We start from the raw sequence: 22,113 nt of genomic DNA, 5'->3' as shown, positions 1-22,113 counted from the left end.
CTTCACTTTCCTTGCCTCCAGCATGCCTGCCGGAATTTCTCTTCCATGCCCCTTGCTTTTTCCCCCTTGCTGATGAACTTGCCTGCTGGACGATTTGGAGCTGTCAGGTGAGAGAGAAGACTTGAACTTCCCTTGACTTTGCCCTAATGGACTTGAACTTGATCCCTTTGCCCATGCCAAGAGAACGCTTGTGAACCATCCTCCAGACTTTGTTGGTGGTTGAAATTAATAATCCTAAACCATCCCCTTTATGTATTCTTGTTATTAGAAATAGGCTTACTGTGACTAAATGTGGGCTTTTATACTACGAGCTGTTAGATTCATGACAGAGCTTCTTAAAATGTTACTTATATGCATGGATTTTGGATCTTTAATACAATAACCAAATTGTTTCAATTTGTCTGAGTCTTTTATTGTAACTTAATATTCTTTTTACAGAAATTGTGCTTACCATTATCTGATTTCTAAATACATGATAGAGAAAGTCATAGATTATTTTCAGAAAATAAGGTTCTTTTGCTCTTGTTTTGTGTGGCCACCGCAGAGCTATTGGTTTGTATGAGTCTTGTCAGACGGAACTTCTTTAGGAGCTGGGGTCCTCCAGTTGCAATGCTCTATTTTTATAGCATGGTTTTGAGTGTAATATATTTGAACCTGATCTCCAATTTGTGAGTTGGCTGCCAATGATTGGTGCTCAGTGTGTGGCTGACCGTGGGAAACCCTGATTTCTCATCCCTCACTACGACGAAGAAAGATCCATCGGAGGACCATCGCCTCTGTGGGTGAAGTATAGAATCTGAGAATAACTACAGTTACTCGTATGGGCCCACTGCTAGAAGAGAAATCCTCAGTTTATTGCTAGTGCTGCAACAGATGTTCCAGTTGACATTAAAGCCCCCTTAGTACACATTTTGGAAATGTGACAACTGTTTTGCTGGGTATTCAGTAAGCTCTCTGATGAAGGTTGTATGGGCTCTGTGATTATGGGATTGAAATGAATCACACAGTCATATATGTGTTTCCGAGTAAACAGCAGAGATTTAAAGAAAGTGTACTTAACTGGTTCATCCTTTAGCCAATTATTTTTTTTCTGGTGAATTAAGGCCACCGCATCCCACGCGGTTTTTACCATGAGCTCTTTGATGATCTTGTTAACTGACGGGATTAGTAAATAAACACCAGCTTGGGAATGTGAACTAAGCCAGAAGTAAATAAAGCAAAACAATTTAAGTAAAAGTCCATGATGGCATCTGCACTAAATGTGTTTGGCTGATCAACAATTAACAGGCCAGTATGTACGCAAGTGTGCCTGATGGATGTGGACTGCTGGGGACATATTGTGAATTTTTCAGGAGGAGCTTCAAGCTTGAATGGTTCCTCTCTCCACGAGGTACGCATGAGTGACAGCAGGCCCATTTTGTGCTAAGTGGCCATCCTCCCTATCCTAGAAGCCTGCTATGACACATTTACTCCACTTGTTTTAATTATAAAGCATGCGCTTTGCTTATTTTTTCGTAACACTGAGGAAGGGGAGAGCAAGACGGACCTGGGATTGAGAACGGACACTTGGACGCGAGAGACGTTCACCAGGACTCCCTTGTGGACAACGTGGTGAATGATTGTGGCCAGATTTACATTTTGAATGATTAGTTTATTCACAAATAATCACTGTGTGAAGGAATAAAATGAAAGAATAACACCTTACCACAGGATTTCTTAGATCGCTGAAAACATACAGGTAAGCGCAGGTGAGGATCAGGTGTCTCATCTTCAGTGTAAATCCAGAACCAGCTTGCACTAAAAAGATAAACAGAACTTCTTTAAGAAGACAGATCATAATCCCCAGGTTTCAGTCTTATGCCTTTGATAGATAATTGTATAGATTATACAGGAAAACCCGCAATCCCAGTACAAAAACGTGTGTCTAATTATCTTGTTGTTGTGTATGGCGTCAGTCACATGCTATTATCCAGAACACCATATTTGAAACTTGACTTTTCACTGTACTGATGACAAAACAGTAAAACCCGCTCTGATGGGAGTGAAGTGAAAACCTAGATTCTAAAGCTGGTGCTGAGGCAGCAGATAGTGGTTGGAAGATGAGGGTGGCATTTGTACTGTGTAAATTAGGCACATTCTCTGGTCTGTGCTACACTTACTTGGATGGACTTTGGTCTCAAACGGAAGTTTACAATCATTAATTTCAACATTTCAATCACAGTGAAGCATGTCTTGCCCCACAGCAAAGACAGAGAGGAGTATATTTGGGAACCATAAAGATTAATTTCAAATTAGTAAAGTTACAATCTCAAATCAGTAAATTCAATCAATAATCACCTGATTGCAAAATATTAGTAAATCAACAAGGCAAGTAAGCAAAACAATGTTCAGTATTTAAAGTAGAAGTTAAATACATGAAGATTCAGCTCCTCTTATGGAAAATATTGTAGATAATTTACAATTGCAATTAAAGATGGGGAATTCATAAGCAACAGGCGTCAGAAGGCATGGAATCTGAAATAGAACCAAATGAAGGTTCCAATCAAAAAAGGAGAAATGCACTTGCTCTAGAAAGTAAGTCTCTGGGCAGAGATATAGGAAGCATTGGGTCTCAAGAGAAGGAAAAGACATGTCTACCTGCAAAGGTGGATGGGGCAAGTGTTCTGACTAACAAAGTTTGCATAGTTAAAACTTCAAATTAAGCCAAACAGATACATACTACAGGTTCCCACGGAGTAAGAACTAATCAAAATCAGTGTTCTCGCTGTACTCAGACTCTTTCCCATGGATAACACAATGCCAGCTACTTCCATCATTGTGGCCTTTGTTAGATCTCACAAAGGAGTATCTACCTCCTCTGCTTTTCATACTGTGCTGGTGCTGAGAATCATCATCCAAACTAGTTAATTCCTACCCTACAGCATTCAAGCTGTAAGCTAACAAAGAATAAGACAATTTAATGGGAATATGGTGATTCCGGTACCTCAAGCAGAAATAAACGTATGCAAAGCAAGCAAAAGTACAATGTTTATTTAAAAAAAGAGTAAGGCACCTAGGCGTGAAATAATGTGAGTAAAAATGTGTACAATAACATATGCCCACATGTAAGCAATAGTCATGTGGATTACAGATTAAGCTATCATTAAGCGCAAATAAATGATGGCGACTGCGTCACCACAGGTCTTGTTCCCATTAGTCCTAGGAATGTAGGGATGCTAGGCACGTTGTGAAATGGCGAATGCCCTACCATCACCTGGAGCATTTTTTTTTTTAAATATTGGGATGGAATGGTGTGGGGAAGGTGTTTCCAGGAGTGATGAAGGATAGAGACAAGAAGCCAATTATCTTTTAGGTCTGGCATTAGCCAATACCTTTTGATTTTACTAAAGTTATATGTAAAATATACTTACTTACAGGGGTTTTCAGCTTTCTCTCTTCATCCATTGATTTAATGTTTTGTCATCCACATTTTGCTTCCACCCCCTTACAGTATATATTTTGGGGCAGTGGGTCCGCCTACTTCAGCCACTGACTATGTTCATTTTGAGTGACTGCATTTAGCCCTTTCACAAGGAGAACATCCACATACAAGGTATTACCCTTCAGTACCGCTGTTTTTGTTTTTACTTTATTATTACATTAGAGTTGCTTTTGCTTGTAGAGTCTGATGGGAAAGCAGGACACTCCTTTTCAGATGTGAACAATTGACACATTCCAGCTTTATCAGTTTCTGTCTCCTGCCAATGCTGTTAAACATTTGTTTTAGAGTGGCAGTTGTTTTCTGGACTACTGCTTTTTACACACCATACCAGTGTGTCCATTTGAAAGTGTTTACTATTAAGTTAGGCAACCATTGTCCATCTGGTGTATTCTAGTGAATGGTCTGCGTTCTGTGTGTCATAATGTATCTGTGAAATAAACAGCCCATATGAAAATTGACACACTGCAATAACAATAGTGCACCAACTCTGGGAATAGTCAAAAAATGTTGTGGAGAACCGACCCTTTTCAAAGACAAGAGTAATAAAAACAGCAGCTCAAAAAAACTCAGAATATAAGCGCATGAGCGTTCTTTATCTTTACAACCCGGTCTGTCTTTCCTTCTTTTCTTTTTTCTTTCCTTCCTTCCTTGTTTACTATTTATTTTCTTTCCTTTTTGTTCTTTTTCCTTCTTTCCTCTTTTGTTTTTTGTTTCTTTATTGCCTCCCTCTTTCTTTCTCTTCTTCCTTCTTTGCTCTTTCTTTCTTGCCTTTTTTAGAGACCAAAACAACACTTTTGGCTTAAGCCATTTTTTTTTAGATTGATGAGGGCCCGGCAGCTTCCTGAACAATAAAAGTTTTTAAAAACCATTAAACGAAACAAGAATTGCCATAAGGCTAGCGGTCAACGCAGGACCTATTGACTTTGCTAATATTTGTTTGTATTTAGACGAGTAAGAAGTGGGTAATGCTGAGCCAATAAAGAGGAGTTTATGGTTGCATGCTTATTTATTGGACTGTTGGTGTTCACTAAATAAAGTAGGAATCTATTTATAGGTTACCAGACATTCTGACAGCATCCTGTTTTGGGAGTCAATAAAGTCAAACTGATTAGCTTGAGTTTATACAACAAATTGCATACTGAAAATTGGCCTCCCTATTTTCACTATACGGATTTTGTGCAGTGCTGACTTCACACATCTCCAACCATAAGGTGCCTTTAATAATAATAAGAAAACGATCAAAACTTTAAAAAAATATTACAGGGGTGGTGATGCTGTGATTGTGTGTGTAACATTTCATTAGATACACTTTACCACACGAAAAAGAGCCTTGCAAGTCACTTTATAAAGAATCAGTCTTTAGCCTCTTTCTACTGCATAGTGAAGAAACTCCGCGGTGTCTTGCAATATCCTTATAATTCATGGAGGCGATACTTTATTCTATATATCTTGTTTAATCTATCACAATGATCAGTAGACTGTTCTTCTTGAATATTGATTTGTATAAAATACAAGTCCACTGACTTTATGAAGACATCAAGTGCAGAATCCATACATTTCATACTGCAATGAAGCAGTTTACCCAAACATTGTCTTTTCTTCATATCTGATGATAAATCCAATGATAAATCTTGGTCCCTTTAATCTCTTCAGTGCTCTGTTTAGCACTGTCTGCTATATCTTTCTCTTATTCATAGCATGTATGGCAGGGAACACTTAAGGAATTATTTAATTGATTTGTATTCAAGGTACATCTGATCACTCAGAGAAAACTAGAAAAAAACATGGGACCACCACAGATTGTGGAACATCTGAATTCTCAGATAAGGACTTAAGGCCTCATAAATGAAACTGTAGCTTTGGAATTTAGAAATAGCGATAGTTAATAAAATTGCAATTTAAGAGTTGCAAACAGTATGTACTAAGCCTGACATTACTAAATAGCAATTGCATAATAATCGCTCTCCTTTATCACCAATTTCCAATTTGTAATTTGTAATTCATTTTGTTTCACAAATTGCAAATCATGGGTTCAAATTGCAAAGTTGCAAAAGCGAATGATGGCATCACAGACTACGGAGGTTTCTCAGCCTGGAAGAGGAGGACAACTTTGCCTTTCTTCTACTGAAGATTAAAAGGCCACAAATGTTCAGCAAAGAACCACAGGAGGAAGTTTGGAAGAAAAGGAAAAGAAAATTCAGCGTGCAAAACATTTTGGAAGAGAAATGTGTGGCTGAAAATGGTCAATTGTTTGCAAAGACCTCACAATAACTTGACTTGGAGGCTTACTGAAGAAACAGAGTAATGCTGTTGAGAGAGGGGTCACTAACAGAAGGATACAAGAAACAATTTGTATGACCTTAGGACTTGGACCAAAGACAAAAAGTGGCAGCAGGAGGCAGAGGGCTGCAGCAATAGTAGGACCCCGCACTGAAGCAATACCATCTGCAATGGAACCATTTTTAATCAAATCCACTACACAGCCACTGGCTCTGTAAGGAGGTTCAGCAATTGACACATCATATCCAAATCAAAACTTTTATTTTTCAATATGCAAAAATTTATCTTTTAATTTTTTTAAACATTAATTATAATGTAAGCTAATAATTAGTTATTTTGTTATAAATTGAAATGACATTCCATGTACACTGCCAGATAAAGCACAACCAGTGCATCATGGGAAATTTAGTCCTTGTACATAGATTCTTATTTGCAAAATGACCAATAAAGAAGACATCTATAGAGTTAAATTGAAAACTATCTTTGTTAGACCTGTGAGCTTTAGGGTGGTCTTCCCACAAACGTTTTGCCTACTCCTCTCATATTTGTTTGATGAATTAGTTTTTGGTGGCCTTAAAAGCTACTAGTTGGCCTGCAGCACTTACGGTGCCACCCACTTAAGTAGCCCCCTAAAACATGTCTCAGGCCTGCCACTGCAGCCAGTGAACAGTATTAACAGCCAATTCAACCTGGCAAAATAACCCCCTGCCAAGCCTAAAACACCCTTTTCAATACATATAGGTCAGCCTTTAGGTAGGTCCTAAACAAGGCAGGGTGCATTATGATTAAAATGTTTGAAGTGTATTTGTAAGTTTGTCATGTCCTAGTAGTGAAAAATTACATTTAATAAGTGATAACTTTTGTTTGGGAGCAGGTAGAAATATAATGTTTGGTATCTAGGGAATTACAATTTAAAATTATCTTCGTGCCCTCAGACGACTGATCAGCTGCTTGAGACCTGCTTTTCTGCTTGAGCCCAGGAGTTTCAGAGTGATTCCAATGGATAGTTGGCTGGCCTCCTGATTAGAGTCTCAGGGAAAGAAAATGCTCCAACTATCTTGAACTCACAACTGGACCCAGCCTGAACCTCTAAGTGGTGCCTTTCCAGTCCTGGACCCTTGGAGGTGGTGCTAAATGTAACCAGATAGCCCTAATCCAAAAATGTGTTGGCAGAGGTTTGCACCCTGTCCAAGTAGGGACCCTTATTCTAGTCAGGGTAAGAGAGTCACAAAGCTAAGATAATCCCCGCTCACCCCCTTGGTAGCTTGGCACAAGCAGTCAGGCTTATCTCAGAAGCAATGTGTAAAGCATTTGTGAATACACACACAGTGAAAATACTACAAATGGGCACCACACCAGTTTAGAAAAATAATCAATTTTTATCTGAATAAAACAAGACAAAAAAGACGAAAATCCAACATGTATAGGTAAAGATATCACTTTTAAAAGTTGAAAACTGTTCAGTTGATAGAAATGCATGGATGCATTACTTTTAGCACAAAGTACCTGTGATGCATCAAAATCAAAGCCAAAAACAGGCGCTGGGGAGGTGAAGCATCGAAAAAGCAAAGTGGTGCATCGGTTCCTAACTCCCAAGGGAGGTGAGGCATCAGTTCCTTACTGTTCGGGAAGGTGATGCTTTGGTTCCTTATTGCAGCGCAGGGAAGGTGATGCGTCAGTTCCTTACTGTCAGGGGAGGTGATGCATCGCTATCCGGACACGTGGCCTCGTTTCCTTTCTATGAGGCAAAGTCGATGAAGAACTTGGCACCCAGGGACGTTGCGTCAAAAATCCAGACACGCTGTGTTAATGCGGCTGAACAGGCGCTAAGTCAGTTTCACAGGTGATGCATTGATCTCTTCAGCCGCACATCAAGGCATGGGTCAGAGTCGGAACATGCGCCACGGACGTCTGTGATGCAGTGCTCGGGACTCGGGTTGCGGTGATCTTTCAAACGCACTGCAGGCCCCACGTCGATTCTTTGGCTGCACAGCAGTGATGCATTGATTTTTCAACCCCATGACAGTGCTGCGTCGAAAAATGGATTATATTGGTTCTTAGCAGCCAAGCCACCTCCAAGGGCCGAGGAAATGGAATTAGCACCACTTGCCAAGTCAGAAATCCCAACAGAGCAGTTCAGGGGCTGCAGATGAATTCTTTGATGGCCCTGAGACTTCTTAACAGGAGGCAAGCACACAAGCCCTTGGAGAACCTTGGCAGCAGGATACAGAAAGCAAAGTCAAGTACTTTCACTGCCCAAGACAGAAGCAGCAAGCAGCAAGCCACCAAAACAAAGCAATCAGTAGAGTGTCAGTTCCTCCTACAGCATCCATCTATTCTTTTTGGCAGAATTTCTGGATATGATTTAGTCCTGAAGGACTCTGAAGTTATGGTGTCACAGCTTCAGTATGTATACCAGTTTTTGCCTTTGAAGTAAGCAAACTTCAAAGGAAAGTCTCTGTAGTGCACAACACCCTGCCATTCCCTGACCTGGCTCCAGATACACTACAGGTGGTGGAGACAGCTTTGTGTGAGTGTCGAGAGTGAATGCACAAACAGCTCAACTGTCAACCAACCCCAGACATGGATTCCACAGGCAGGAAGAGTCACAGAAAGGTAAAGCAAGAAAATGCCTACTTTATAAAAGCGGTATTTTCAAACATGCAAATTAAAAAACTAACTTCACTAAAAGATGTATCTTTAAATTAAACTCAAAATCTCGGTCTCTTCCCAATTGGAAGTTACACTTGTAAGATCTTACAAGCCAGCTCCAATGAGAACCTATGGGAGAGACAGTCCTTGCAATAGTGAAAAACAGAAACAGTATTTCACTTTCAGGACATGTAAAACACACCAGTACATGTCCTAACATTCACATACACATACACATACACTGCACCCTGCCCATGTGGCTACCTTGGGCCTACCTTATGGGTGCCTTACATGTAGTAAAAGGGAGGGTTAGGGCCTGGCAAGTGGTTGCACTTGCCAGGTTGACATGGCAGTTTGAAACTGCCCACTCAGACACTGCAGTGGCAGGTCTGAGACATGTTTGCAGGGGTTCTCATGTGGGAGGCACAATCAGTGCTGCAGGCTCAAAATTAGCATTTGATTTACAGGCCCTGGGCACACCTGGTGCACTTTACTAGGGACTTACTGGTGAATCAAATATACCAATCATGGATAAACCAATTACAGATACATTTTACACAGGGAGCACTTGCACTTTAGCACTTGTCAGCAGTAGTAAAGTGCCCAGAATCCTAAAACCAGCAAAAATGAAATGCAGCACACAGTCAAAAACAGGAGGTCAGAAGCAAAAAAAGACAGGGGAAACACATGCCAAAGATGCCAGGTCTAACATAGCAAAACCAAAGGGGATGATGGACGGAGCACTTGAACATTGCAAACACTCACCCCCTGTCAACTGATCTGGGTTTAATCCATCATCATTCTTTAGCTCACTCCGCCACCCCAATTCAGACATGGCCATATGCAAATCAGTCTGACCCTGTGCCTCATGGGAACAGTCCAGCCCAAACTACCAAGACATGTCTTCCCTGGACCGGAAACAAGCATCCAACATTGGGACCTATACATTTTTTGACTAACAGATGCTCTGACAACAGAGGTGAGACCAGGAACTCCCTATTCATTGATCCACCCAAGGTGCTTTGTCAGTCACCCTGATTTCGCAGACTCTCTCACTATGTTCTTCTCCCCAGCAGCAATCCTATGCGGCGGCTCCTCGCAGAAGGGGTATCCGACCTCTTGGAGCCCTCATCAGCTACAGCCAGCAGCTTTGTCCCACTGGAGATTTTCGATTTCCAAAAAAGAGACTAAGCCCGAACGTATAAATCTTCACCGCAACTTCGTCCAGCGAATCCCTGACAACACCTGCTCCTCGAACACTGCCAGCTGCCTTGCCACACTGCACTTTACCTTCTCAGAAAATTTTCTTCAAAAATTCTTCTGAGTCCAAAGGTAAGCGGAAACCAGACACACTCCACTTCATGTGCCTGATCTGGGGTCCATCGTGGTTGGCAATTAATTTACCCCGTTATCTATGCCCCGCTCCACAGTTGGCACTTCGATCTTTTAAGCGTAAATTTGCACTTACATCTTTAAGAATTCAGAAGTCTGGTTCTTCTGATTGGATTTTTTTCATTTTGGTGCCAAATAAGGTTTTAAAATGTACTATATTTTTGTAAATGAGTGTGGGATTTTTCCTGTCTCATGTTTTCACTTTATTACTGTTTAAGTGCTACATAAATACATTAGACAACAGTGACTCTAAGTTAAGCCTGACTGCTTTTGTGCCAAGCTACCAGAGGGTTAAGCGCAAGTTAATTTAGTGACTGTGTGGTTCACCCTGACAGCGATTGTAGCTGTTGCAGGAGTAGGGTTTAACACCCCTTAACCAAAAACCCAATTTCTCACAATCTTTATATATGGAATGAACAAAATGTCATTATAACAATTATGCAAGTATTATGCAAGTACAATGTATAAACTTTTGAATATATTTATTGATGTGTTCATTTATCAGATTTATATATTGGTGGGCACCGGGGGTATGAGAGTACTTTACATGCAACACTAATGACTCAGAGGTCTTACGAGTAACACAACCTGGAGTAAAATGTCAAACGGATAGAATAATAGGAGAAACATAGTCAATCTCAGGAAAAGAGAGAGAATCAAAGAGAATATGTCAGGGAGTAGGAGGAGTTGGGGAGAAGGTAGGAGGGGGAAATAGACATAGGGAAAGAAGAAGAAACAAACAGATTGGTTGAGGAAGGGGGGCAAAAAGTGGGAGAGGGACAAAAAGGGCAGAGGAAGACCATGGAAAGAGAGTAGATTGCAGAAAGTGCATGGGCAGAGAGATTATCGGAGGTGGAGGAGGAAGAAGGAGGAAGGGTGGGAAATGGGAAGAGGAAGAGTAAGGCAGGGAAAGAGAGTAGACAAAGCAAAAAGAATTGCAAGAACAGAGATGGCAGGAGAGAAGGGAAGGTCGAGGGAGGTAATGGGTAGGAGAATTTGAGAAAGAGGTATGGAAGGGTAACCAGAACATAGAGGAAAGAGGACAGGAGTAGAACACAAATATTGTTGGAGAGCAACGGAGGGGAGATGTACAACATTCCAAACCCAAAATGTGGCCGCATTTATGGTGTCCTTTATTGCAGAGAGCATACAAATTAGATCTGAAAGTGTGGGGCTCACGTTTGAAAAACTTAAATGCTTAAACCATCTTGTTTCTAAGATTTTAAGATTTCTTCTCTTTTTAAGTTGAATAAAGGCTTCTCTGTTGGATGTTGAGTGTGTTATGTATGTGCCAATTTTGTTTAATGATTTCCTTGATCTTGTCTGACTAAGGGACAAACACAGGATCAGGCCATTGGACACATCTATCCATTTTAATGTTTTTCAAAGAACATTTGTCTGGCGATAAACCATGGACATTTTAATTTCTGTTTTTTTGGGGTACTTATCACCAATTGGCTTGCCACATAAGTTGCCAGACGGGTAAAGTAGTTATGCTTTCTATAACAGTTTCTACACATTTTTAGGAATTATCCAAAAGAGAGTGTTGGTGCTGGTTCCGGTGTATGAAAACTCCTGTGGTGGAGTAATCTATTGGGATCCATATCATTAGAGTTCAGTTAGGTAATAAGTCTATCATTGTTCTGTATGACCAATAAATCCAATAACTGATTAGAGTTTTATTTCTGTCCTCTGGGAACTTTGTGTCCTTGTGAGGGTGTTGAACCAGTCCCTAAATTGTACCTGGGTCTCTTTTGAGCCATTGCAAATACAAAAAGCTGTCAATATTCTGGGCCCATAATTTGATGTGGTATCAAATTATTTTAGGCATTGATCCATCTGTGGTTACCTATTTATTAAGGTGTTTCATAAAGTGCCACATGTCGCCTCACAAGGTACTTAAAAACCATTTGATAGAAGGAAAAATAGCTTACTGACGGGCAGAGCAGGGGACGTTTGAGACCTATCGACATGGTGAAAACCATATCTGATATTCTTCAAATGTGAGGTCCTTCTCTATATTGACTTAAAAGCAAGTCCGAATAGCTTTGATTTCAAAAGCTACCAGAACCTTTTGTGGTTGTGTTCAGATCTCAAGTTACAGGCTGTATTTGCCTCCATGTTTTATTCTTTTGCACAAAGGTTGCATGATCAGGTGGAAAATTGTTTAGCGGAGGGCTCAGTTTGGAATGTTTTGCAGAAGAAACTCATAAATAAGTTCGGGGCAAAATGCAGCCCATGCAAATCATTTCCTTGGTCTTCAGATAAAATGGTTCATAGGACAGAAAGAAATTGTGGTTCAGTGATATTTGTCAAAGTTGTAATTGCAGCTAACTGGACTATAGCGGTCATATGGCATTAGTCAAGAAACATCGCAATTTCCTTCAGTGCCAGGTCCTGTGGATCTATATGTATTCAGTGACGCTACATTGAAGACTAACTTAATTAGAATGAAAGGCAACATCTTCTAAAATCTGTATCCTGTGTTTGGAGTTCCTTATATCAATTAGTGTACAAATGTTTGGGAGAAAATATCAACAAACACAGACTGACATTCTATCATTGAACCACCACCTAAAATTACAGGCCGAGCAGGTGGATAAACCAGGCGTGTGTGTTCTTTGACGATGGAGGGATGAAGGCCAGGGTTCATGGAGCAGACTGCTCACAATTAATAATTCATGCTCTTTTAAACTGATCCACCCCAGTCATTTCCTTACGTGTGAGATCTGTAATCATCCATTGCAATTTCATTGTGGAGGTAAATCTCAATTGTTCTGTGGTGGGTTCTGCTCTTAAATTGTCTCTTGGCCCATGTGTCATATTCCTCCACCCTTTTTTCAGCAGGGTTTATGATCAGTGTATTCTGGGCCAGAAGATTCAGTACTGTGAAAGTTTAAAATGAACATCTTTCTAGGGTGTGTTTGCTTTCCATTTGTAAACATTGAGCCTTGCCTGAAACTCTCCAGGTTCAGGTAAAATTTCAGTTGCAGAGACACCTGCATAAGATGAGAGGATTTTCAATGAAAAACAAAGTCCTCAAATAAATAGGTCCTCCATGTTTTAACCTCTTAAAACACAGATTGACCATAGACGAAACCTTGGAACTAAGCATGAACTTAGTACCTACACCAAGGAATGACAGCGTGCAATAAATATTGGAAATTCAGTCATTCCTAAGGAAATTGAGGTTAAGAAATATATAGCTTCACAGGGCTTAGAAATCCATCTAGGTTCAATCAACCTGGCCCTGCTTAACCTGTTCAAGTAATGTAACTTTTTAGAATAGCTGGCCTTGAGCTAAATTCTACAAGATAGCAGGTTAACTTAACCTTTCACCGGCTGAATTTGTAGCCATAAACATTATTGCATTCAACAATATACTGAACATAAAGCCGGCTGTTAAACTACATCAGAGTGTTTAAAGATTTTGAAGCAGGCATGTATCCCTCCCATTTAAACAGGCCTTCATAGAGAAAGCAATGTGTGAACTTTCGTTTGTGTATGTGCTAAGACACAAACAAATGCCCCTTCACTGATGCTGCTTGGTAGCCAGGAGTAGCAGTGGAGCTTCAACAATAATCTTTAATAAAGGGTCTTTCTTGCTGTAAAGAGAAAAGTTGAGGGTTGGGAATCTTCCCATGCTACCCTGGCACACTATAATCACCACCTGTGTGGCACACCTGCTCACGTGTCAAGGTTGTGCTAACCTGCACAGGAGTAGGCAAACGTTTTTGTCCTTATCTCAAGTTTACTATAGGGCCTATGTTTTTAGAATGCTTCCATTTTGGTTTGCAGGTCTGAACATATCCTCCATCATGCTTTAAGAAACCGTCACACAAGCTGACTGAGTGACACAGAAAAGGCTAGGGGCCCGATTCACAGAACTAACTTAAGACAAAATCCTAAACTTACTACTTTTGGTATTCACAGAAGGCATTTAGTAGTAGTAGTAAAGTTAGGATTTTGTCTTCAGTCTGTCTTCAGTCAAATTTAAGACAAAATCCTAACTTTACTACTACTAAATGCCTTCTGGGAATACCAAAAGTAGTAAGTTTAGGATTTTGTCTTAAGTTAGTTCTGTGAATCGGGCCCTAGATTATTTGAGTGGTCTGTATATAGCATTATTTCTTACTTGCAACACAACTAGAGAGAAAGATGGCAAAGGATGTGCTAAGAACATTAGGACTCTAGCCTCTATACTGGAAGTTAGTGCTAGAACACTTGGGAGTTAAGGAAGAATTTGGCAGGTGAGTGGCACAGGGGTCAGATACCAGACTTAAACTGCAGTGTTCAAGTTGAGAACTACAGGAGCGATTTATTTACTGGGGGACGGAGTATTCTCCCTTGGCCTGGTGGACGGAATTACGGACGTCAGGAAGAGACTACTCTGCGAAGCAGATTTATAAATTACCACTTAGTTGTTGGTCATTTACAAAGGAATTAGCAGGAAGTGCCGTCATAGCAGGTCCTGTCAATGCATTTTACTGTTTGAAGAAATAAAGCCCTGTAGCAAACAGTATTATTTTTTCTTTACAAAAAGAAAATCCAGAAACTGGATTTTCTTTTCAAAATGAACAAAGTAATGCTCCCCTTCCCATGGGAGGTTTCTCCCATGGTAGGGGAGCATTATAATGACTTTACTGTTCCTTACCAGCAGGTAAGGAACAGTAAACATTACTACATGTCTGCTCATCTAAATTCCTCCAACTGCCCTGACTCCTCAGGGCTGTCACGGCTGAGACAAAGTAGTCTCCACATTGATTAACCCTATGGTCCACCCGCATGTAATTGTGGCGGATCAAACACATTCTTGGCAGTAACGATACTCCATCACCGTACAGACTATTCTTACTGCCAAGAAATAAATCGGGCCCCAAGTGTTGATTATTTCCAATACTGATAACTCCAACATGATCTCTTAAGTGCAGCTCTGATGAGGGAGAAAATGGCAGAGGAACATCAACCTTAATTTTCAGGTTTGATCATCACAGTGCGCTGAGCTGTCAGTGTCAAGATAATGTAAATCTTTCCAAAAAACGTCTTCTGGCAGAACAAACAGCTGATTCAGGCTGTTATCAATGAAAAACTAAGACCCTTTATCATGCATGGGAAAAAGCAACCCTTCACCTGAATTTTCACTCCCTAATGCTGCTGTCCCTCCTTCTCCTCAATCTGACTGAGTAGATATTTTAAGTGGACAAGTCCATAGCCTACAAGGCAAGAGGACTCTTATGAAAGTTTTTCTTACAGCCAGAGGGGGAGAGCTTAGTCGCTTTGATGTTGTGGAGGCCAGTGATAGATGGTATCGTGTATGAGGTGTTGGTTCACTGAGGCCTCATGTTAGGTCTGAGGGTTTGGTGCTTATGTAGCATATGAAGAGTAAAATAATGTGTGGTCCACCCACATAAGACACTTTTCTTCTAACTGTACACATACAGCCTCAGATTCCTCTGCTTCAGCTTTTCCTACTTGCACAAGTCTCCAGGTGCCTGTTGGTGTTTAGGTCCTACCTATAAAAAGGGCATCATGCCTAGGGGTTGTCCCACCTTCTTTAAAAATAACTAAAACACCCTGTGCACCTTCCACGCTCTACTAGTTCCTACCGCGTTTCAAATAGTACAGCAATTCACCCAGCTCCTCTGCTAATGTGCCTTTTTTGCCGCACAATTTACTCAACCCAGTCACATAATTTTCTCCTTTATAATGACAATGACATGTCATTTGTCAAGCAGTAACATAATCTACTATTCTAATCTATGGCAGTCTATAAAGAAATATACAAGGGCACTTGTTCTTGACCAACCACTGTCCTGGCAAGATGCAAATTGAATTTATAGGTCCCTGAAGAAAATCACATGGCGTCTGTTATCACATAGGAGGTTCTGACTGTTGACCAAGGTATATCAGCTGTCAGAACTGAAACAACAGTGCGATGGGATAAAATTCAAGAGTAATCTATTGTCATGTTATTTACATCAATACACGTATGCCGGCTAGATATTTATTATGTTGTTATTTGCTATGTTAGTTATCTTATTTGCTATGAGTTATGTTGTTATATGTTATGTTATGAAATCTCATGTTATTTATTGTTAGGTCTCGCGAGCCAAAGGCTCGAAGAGACATTTTATATCTGGGCTTTACAAAGTGCTGCCGTGGCCTAAAGCTACAGTGCATGTGCGCGGGCGTGCGCGCCGCACTTACTTTCACGGCCGCACGGCCGCTTTGATCACGATCACTTTCAATTTCGCGGCCGCAGACCCAGCCTCCTCTGCCAGCACACCCACAACTGGCAACATTATTAGTTTTGTTTCACAGTGCAGTGTTCTCGTGGCTCAGCATGGCACCCACTTCATGGATGCCGCACTTATACTTTCACATCTCAGCAGCACACGCTTCACGGACACGGGACGCCGAGCTTCAAGCGCAGTTAGTAAAAGTTTATTAACTCTGTGTCGCCGCTTGTTGATCATTCCCTCTCTCCCACATCAGTCGCGCTGGTTGTGAGCACTGTGCATGGCAGACCAAGGTGCACGTACGCCTACAGTGAGGGCGCCAGCGAACTGTAAATACATGCCGCTTCTCTGCTGTCTTCTCAGCTTTGCACTTTTAGGTGCATCATGACGGAAATGCAGCTGAGCCCAGAATGGGGGCAGCAATTTAAAGCATAACAGCTCAGCCCTGGGGTGTTGTGAGCAGGGGGTATGCTAGGCGAAGGGCCCCATGCACATAACCGCTTACGAGCAGCCAGCCCAGCTGACAACATGGCCAAAGGTAATTATTCATTCTCCCCCCACACCTTGTTTCACAGTGCAGAGTTTTCTTGGCTCAGCACGACGTCCATGAGCGCCATGCTTTCACTTTTTCTACTCTACAGCACATGCTTCATGGAAGGTGCGATTCAAACATAGTTAATACAATGTAATTAACTCTGAGTTTAACGGGTGCTTCTGCTGTGTTTCCCAGGAACCAGTTAAAGCTGTGCTTTTTATCTAACCAGCATTCTTTGAAATGGCTGTCCATTTACAGGAATCACTAGTAACAGTGTGAGGCAAGTTCTAGCAGTCTACTCCTGTTCGCTCTCCGCTCTCCCCCTTCAGAAGCCAAGGTGTTGTTTCATCTCAGCTCTCTTCGCTCCCTTCCCCCGCATGCAAGCTCTTGGGGAAAAAATGGATAAAAGAAAATATCGAGGCTAACTGAGAAAATAAAAAAATCCTTAGAAAACGCAGATGCTGCTTCAGATAAAAACACTTCAGACTTGTTAATTTATTCTTCCTGCTGTAAGCTTCATCAAGATCTTTATTTTAAATGTATTATTACAAACTATTGCATCTTTGTAATTTCATTAAATAGCTTTTCACACGAGTAATCACTTTAATCTATCCCAGGCCTTAGATTTACAGATAGCCCCTCCCCATTTGCTACAGATACTATGACCCTTGTGGATTGAACACTTGCTGACAGACATTCCTCCCCTCTCTGGCAGTTTGTTGTCTTTCCGCCATTACCCCACAGCAGGCTTTAGCAGCCCCCACGTGTGTCACAGCCCAGACCGATGCAGTTTCCAGGACAGCCCCTCCCCTCCCATTTGCTTCAGTCAATATGGCCTGTGCCAGAAGGCTGATAATTAAGATACATGATGTACCCCCTAGCAACTTGTAGCACTTCGTGAACAACAAAGTACTCACTTTCCTTTCTGCAACACAACAAGGAGGCTGTTTTGTACGTGGTAACATGAAAAAAACAGTTTTAGGTCTCGCCTGAGCCAGCGCTTTAGCGCTGCTCTGGCGAGAGCTATAGAAAACGGTGATTTGGAAGTGCAAACGAGTGCTTTTCAGGCCCCCAACTACAGTGCATGTGCGCCGGGCGCGCGCACCAGTTGGCAGCCTGCATGTACATTTCGCGGGCGCTTTGATGTTCTCAGTGAGCCGCGCGGCCACTGCGAACATCAAAGCACCCGCGAAATGATTACTTTCACTTTAACGTTCGCACCTACTTGGCAGACTGGTTCTCTGTTACTCTTTCCTCCTCTGCTCTCTCTCCTCAGAGTCCGTCCCTCCCCCTGTTGCAGCAGCTGGCATTACACGGGGGAGGGTGGCTCTTCATGCCTACCAGGCCAGTGGCGCTCTTCGTAGTCGCATTAGTGGCACGAAGCGCTTTATAAATTCTATATTGCAGTAGTAATCGGAGTTACACGCCTCAAAGCGCTTCAGCGCCTCGTCAGAGGCAATAAGCGCTATATAAATCCAGTTACAGTACAATATTTCCACAGAAGCCCCTTATAACGCAACCAAACCTTCTTCGGGGCCCAACTCGTGCAGAAGGCATGAATGGTGTGCTCAGGTGTGGGCCCCAGGGGCCCATACTGATGCTTGAAGGCCTCACCGGCACCAGCACGCTCCAGGGGCAGGCCTTCCCGTGCAGCCGTCTCTGCACCTCCGTGTCTCTTTGCTTAAACCGAAGCCCCGCTCCCCCCCCCACCCTCCCCCACTTGTCTGTTATCTCTGGCTTAGGGCTAGTACCATATAACTCTCTCCGCTCTGATAAGGCAGATCTCTGGTTTGAGTTCTCGAAGAACAAACAATACGTTTTTTTATTCTTTCCTTTCTGAAATATTTTACAGCCCTGTTTATGAGGGAATTACCAGACACTATTTATATCAGGGAACGTAAGATGCTTTTCTTAGTCTGCGGTAAAAGACTTCAAAAAGAAAACACCGTTTGCCTGCTATCGAAAAGTACATCTAAAGGAAATTGTGTTGGCTTATCACTTGCAGATGGAATATTGTAATTTTTATTTTTGTAAAGTGCTGCACAGTGACACATGGTCTTTACTACACGTGATTAGCTTTCATAAGTGGATACATGCAATGTTTAGATTATACTAACATTTACCTAAATAAAGCATCTATCGCCTTAAATTAGACATATATAACAATAGAGTGATAACACAGCCATGTTATACGGTTCCGCTGCTTTTTGGCCCTGTAAAAAGCGGGTGTTACAATAACCTAGTTAAACAAGCATTTGCAATGCAATAGGTCTCGCAGTTATACGAGTTTGAGCTATTGGCATTATAAATGACAGTGCCTTTTATTTATGTTTTAAAAAAACCAAACTTAAATAAAAAGCATTGTCATTTACAATGCCAATAGCTCAAACTCCTATAAATGCGAGACCTATTGCATAGCAAATGCTTGTGTTATTTGTTACTCTACCAACTTTATGCCTGTAATTCAAGTCAGCAAGAAGCCATTGGTCAGAAGAAGGCCTTGCGATATTGGAAAATAACCTTTAGAATGGACTGTCTGGCTGGCCAGGCGGTTCATTTTCCCAACAGAATCTGAAGACAAGCAGCATAGCAGAAATGACAGAAGGAATCCCCGCTGCTTGCCCAATGTGGGAAAGAGGCCAAATAGCAGGGTGAGTCTTGGAGCGACCAACCAATGAGCCCAGAAAATATCATCACACTTAAATAAGGTCAGCAAAATGCTGTTCAAGTTCTCAGGACCTTTGCTATTTTCTTGTCCCAGCACTGGTATCTCCAATACAATCACAGCTCCGGCAGAGAAAGAAAGGAGGCTGATTTGTATTGGGTCAGTCCCCCATGCAAAAGATTCTCCCATCACTGCAGATCACGGACATGCTGTGTGTGCAGGTGGCAGGGAATTTCTGTCTGCTGCTTGAAACACCCACCAGTGGCCACATTTTTGGTCTGGCCCAGAGACAGCGCCAGCTGTTCGTCAGTCTTATGTTTTCTAAACAAACCAAATACAGCCATAATATACATACATAGAATAACTTTTGGTCAGTACTCCTTATCCATTGGTCAGTCCAGTTGCCATTCTCGTTTTGTTGGTTTCCGCCAGAGCATGCAGCATAAGGCAATGGTTCATTCCACTTCATCCATTGGCTGTCTTGTACTCTGAGTGTGGAATTTTGCCCGATCACTTGTGCAGAGCTGCCCGAGAAGAAGTGCAATTCAACTCCATTGTTTGTGTGCCTGGGATGCTGGGCTACTTCTTTATTTCTACATATTTCCTATATGTTTGTCAAATTTCTATTCACACTACATGAGTTTGCAAAACAACTGCACACTTAGGAAGGCCAACACAATGAGCGTACAATAATCTGACTGTAAGGCCTTCACACTGAGTGTACAATAATCTGACTATCAGGCCTACATGCTGAGAGTACAATAATCTCACTCTCTGGCCTACATACTGTGCGTAAGTAAACGGACCCATTGGTTCTTAACTCGGGTTCCATAATGCCTACTCAGGGAGTGGAGACTGGTTAAATAAGCATTTGTAATGAAATAGGTCCGCATTCACGCGAGTTTGAGCTATTGGCATTGTAAATGACAATGCCTTTTATTTATGCTTTGGGTTTTATTTTATTTAAATAAATTGTATTTGTCAACCAGAGGATATCACAGTTATTCACGGATTTAAAGCATATAAAAGGACAAAATGAAACAAGAAGGGATGTCGATAAGTAGCAAAGGGCTTCACAATAACAGTATTTCGAGGTTAAAATATCACTGCCTTAAATAATACAACATTACAAATATAAAGAAGAAAGCAATCATCAATTTTTAGCCTCATTGATATCACAAAAAGTAATCATTAGAATAAGAGCCCCCATATAGCATTTAACTTTGTCATAGAGTGAGAACCCCTAGAATTTGCCAATGCAGCTTCCATCTCATACGTTTCCCTGACTAGCGTCCACCAATCACTTACTCAAGGAGGACAGGGACTAATCCATAGACGGGCAATTACCAGCCTGGCAGCAACAAGTAGAATCAGAAATAGACAAAAAAGTCTGTGACTCATATTCTCTGGGCCAATCATAATTTCCCTAGTCGAGAAAGATGGATTTATCCCCAGCCTCCGAGAGCATTCTTGGCCCACCTGCTGCCAAAATGTACCCAATGTTGGACATGTTACGAGCATTTTGTCCGAGCACTAGCTGAGCCTGGCGAAGCCCATTTTGATATTTTCTCTGGCGTGTAGTACAGCAGGCAAACAGTGCGAAACTGTTGTAAACGTAAATTAATAGAATGAACTGAATCACAAATGGCACTTAAAGCTTGTTCAATAGCGCTTTCAGTAACAGCTGTAACAAGTGTCTTACTCCCTCTTTCCGCCAGTCTTTCCCCATCGCCTTGTTTAAAGCTGATAAAGCATTAATACATGTAGCTTATTATAGATTTTGCCTTTTCCTTATGCAAACAATCCCAGATCTCTGAATTAGATGTTTGTCAGATTTAGGTGTCTCAGCAAATAGTCCCTGATTTGAAGATATTTAAAAAACTTATATTCAGGTAGATTAAACTGTAGCGGTAAATTCTCAGAAGATGCTAAACAGCTAGGATCATAAAGATCCCCAAGAGTGGTAACCCCAAAGGTCGCACACCGTTTACTAAGAGCATCTTGAAATGCTTCTGGAAAGATTGGATTACCCCATAAGGGGAGTCTATCATAATAGAATGAGAGATTACAACTGGAAGAGATGGCGCGCCATATGAATATAGTGTGTCTTATCGTCTTAAACTTAACTCCTTTGTAGAAATTCAGATCATTGATTCAGTATGGATACATGCCACTGTCCTCTGCCAGCATAAATTTATGAAAGAAGGTGGTATACAAAGGGTTAAAAAAAACTACGAAAAACGACCAGCAAAGGCTGACCAGAAATACATTTTGAAATCGGGGAAGTCAACCCCTCTCTGCTTATATGGGAATTTTAACAAATCAATACCTCTCCGAGCTGTTTTGTAGCTCCAAATGAAACTACTTAAAGCCTGCATAGGCAATAACTTTCACAGGAGTTACACCAGACAACAAAGTCATAATTTGAGAGTTGAACTGCAGAGCATAAATAAATGATTTTATATAAAGAGCAAACAACAGGGGTGAGTGGACAGCCCTGCCGTGTACCCCGAAGAATTGAGAAAGTTGATGATTGTAAGCCTAAATATGTTAATTTGGCTTGGGTTTAGCATATGAAGCCTGAATCCATTGTTTATATAGAGTCATTTTACCACAACTATTGAAAGTATAGACCATAAAAATTCCCACCCCACCCTGTCGAAAGCTTTTTCAGCATCTAGGAGTATCATACCTAGAGGGATTGATTGCTTTTCTGCCATAACAAAGGCAGAAACTGCCATGCTTTGGGTTATAAAACATAAATAAAAAGGGATTGTCATTTACAATACTAATTGCTTAAACTCTCGCAAATGTGAGACCTATTGCATTGCAATAAAGGGCCTTCTTGAACGCTGGTTAGATTGTAAAT

The 22,113-nt window shown here is 41.3% G+C and overlaps 1 protein-coding gene across 1 annotated transcript in view; it reads right to left on the bottom strand.

Annotated features, from left to right (window-relative positions):
* The window catches only part of LOC146806117 (ecto-ADP-ribosyltransferase 5-like), a 90,438-nt gene that overhangs the window by 42,643 nt on the left and 25,682 nt on the right, over nt 1-22,113 (bottom strand). Inside the window, exon 2 of the mRNA XM_085623448.1 lies at nt 1,706-1,797. Coding sequence (XP_085479574.1) covers nt 1,706-1,768 — 63 coding nt within the window. The 5' untranslated portion in view covers nt 1,769-1,797. The remainder of the gene's footprint in view (nt 1-1,705; nt 1,798-22,113) is intronic.

The sequence above is a fragment of the Triturus cristatus genome, chromosome 8 (assembly GCF_964204655.1).
Source record: "Triturus cristatus chromosome 8, aTriCri1.1, whole genome shotgun sequence".
Lineage (NCBI taxonomy): Eukaryota > Metazoa > Chordata > Amphibia > Caudata > Salamandridae > Triturus > Triturus cristatus.
Note: the sequence above shows the minus strand (reverse complement) of the source record. Positions and strands in the feature narration are given on the sequence as shown.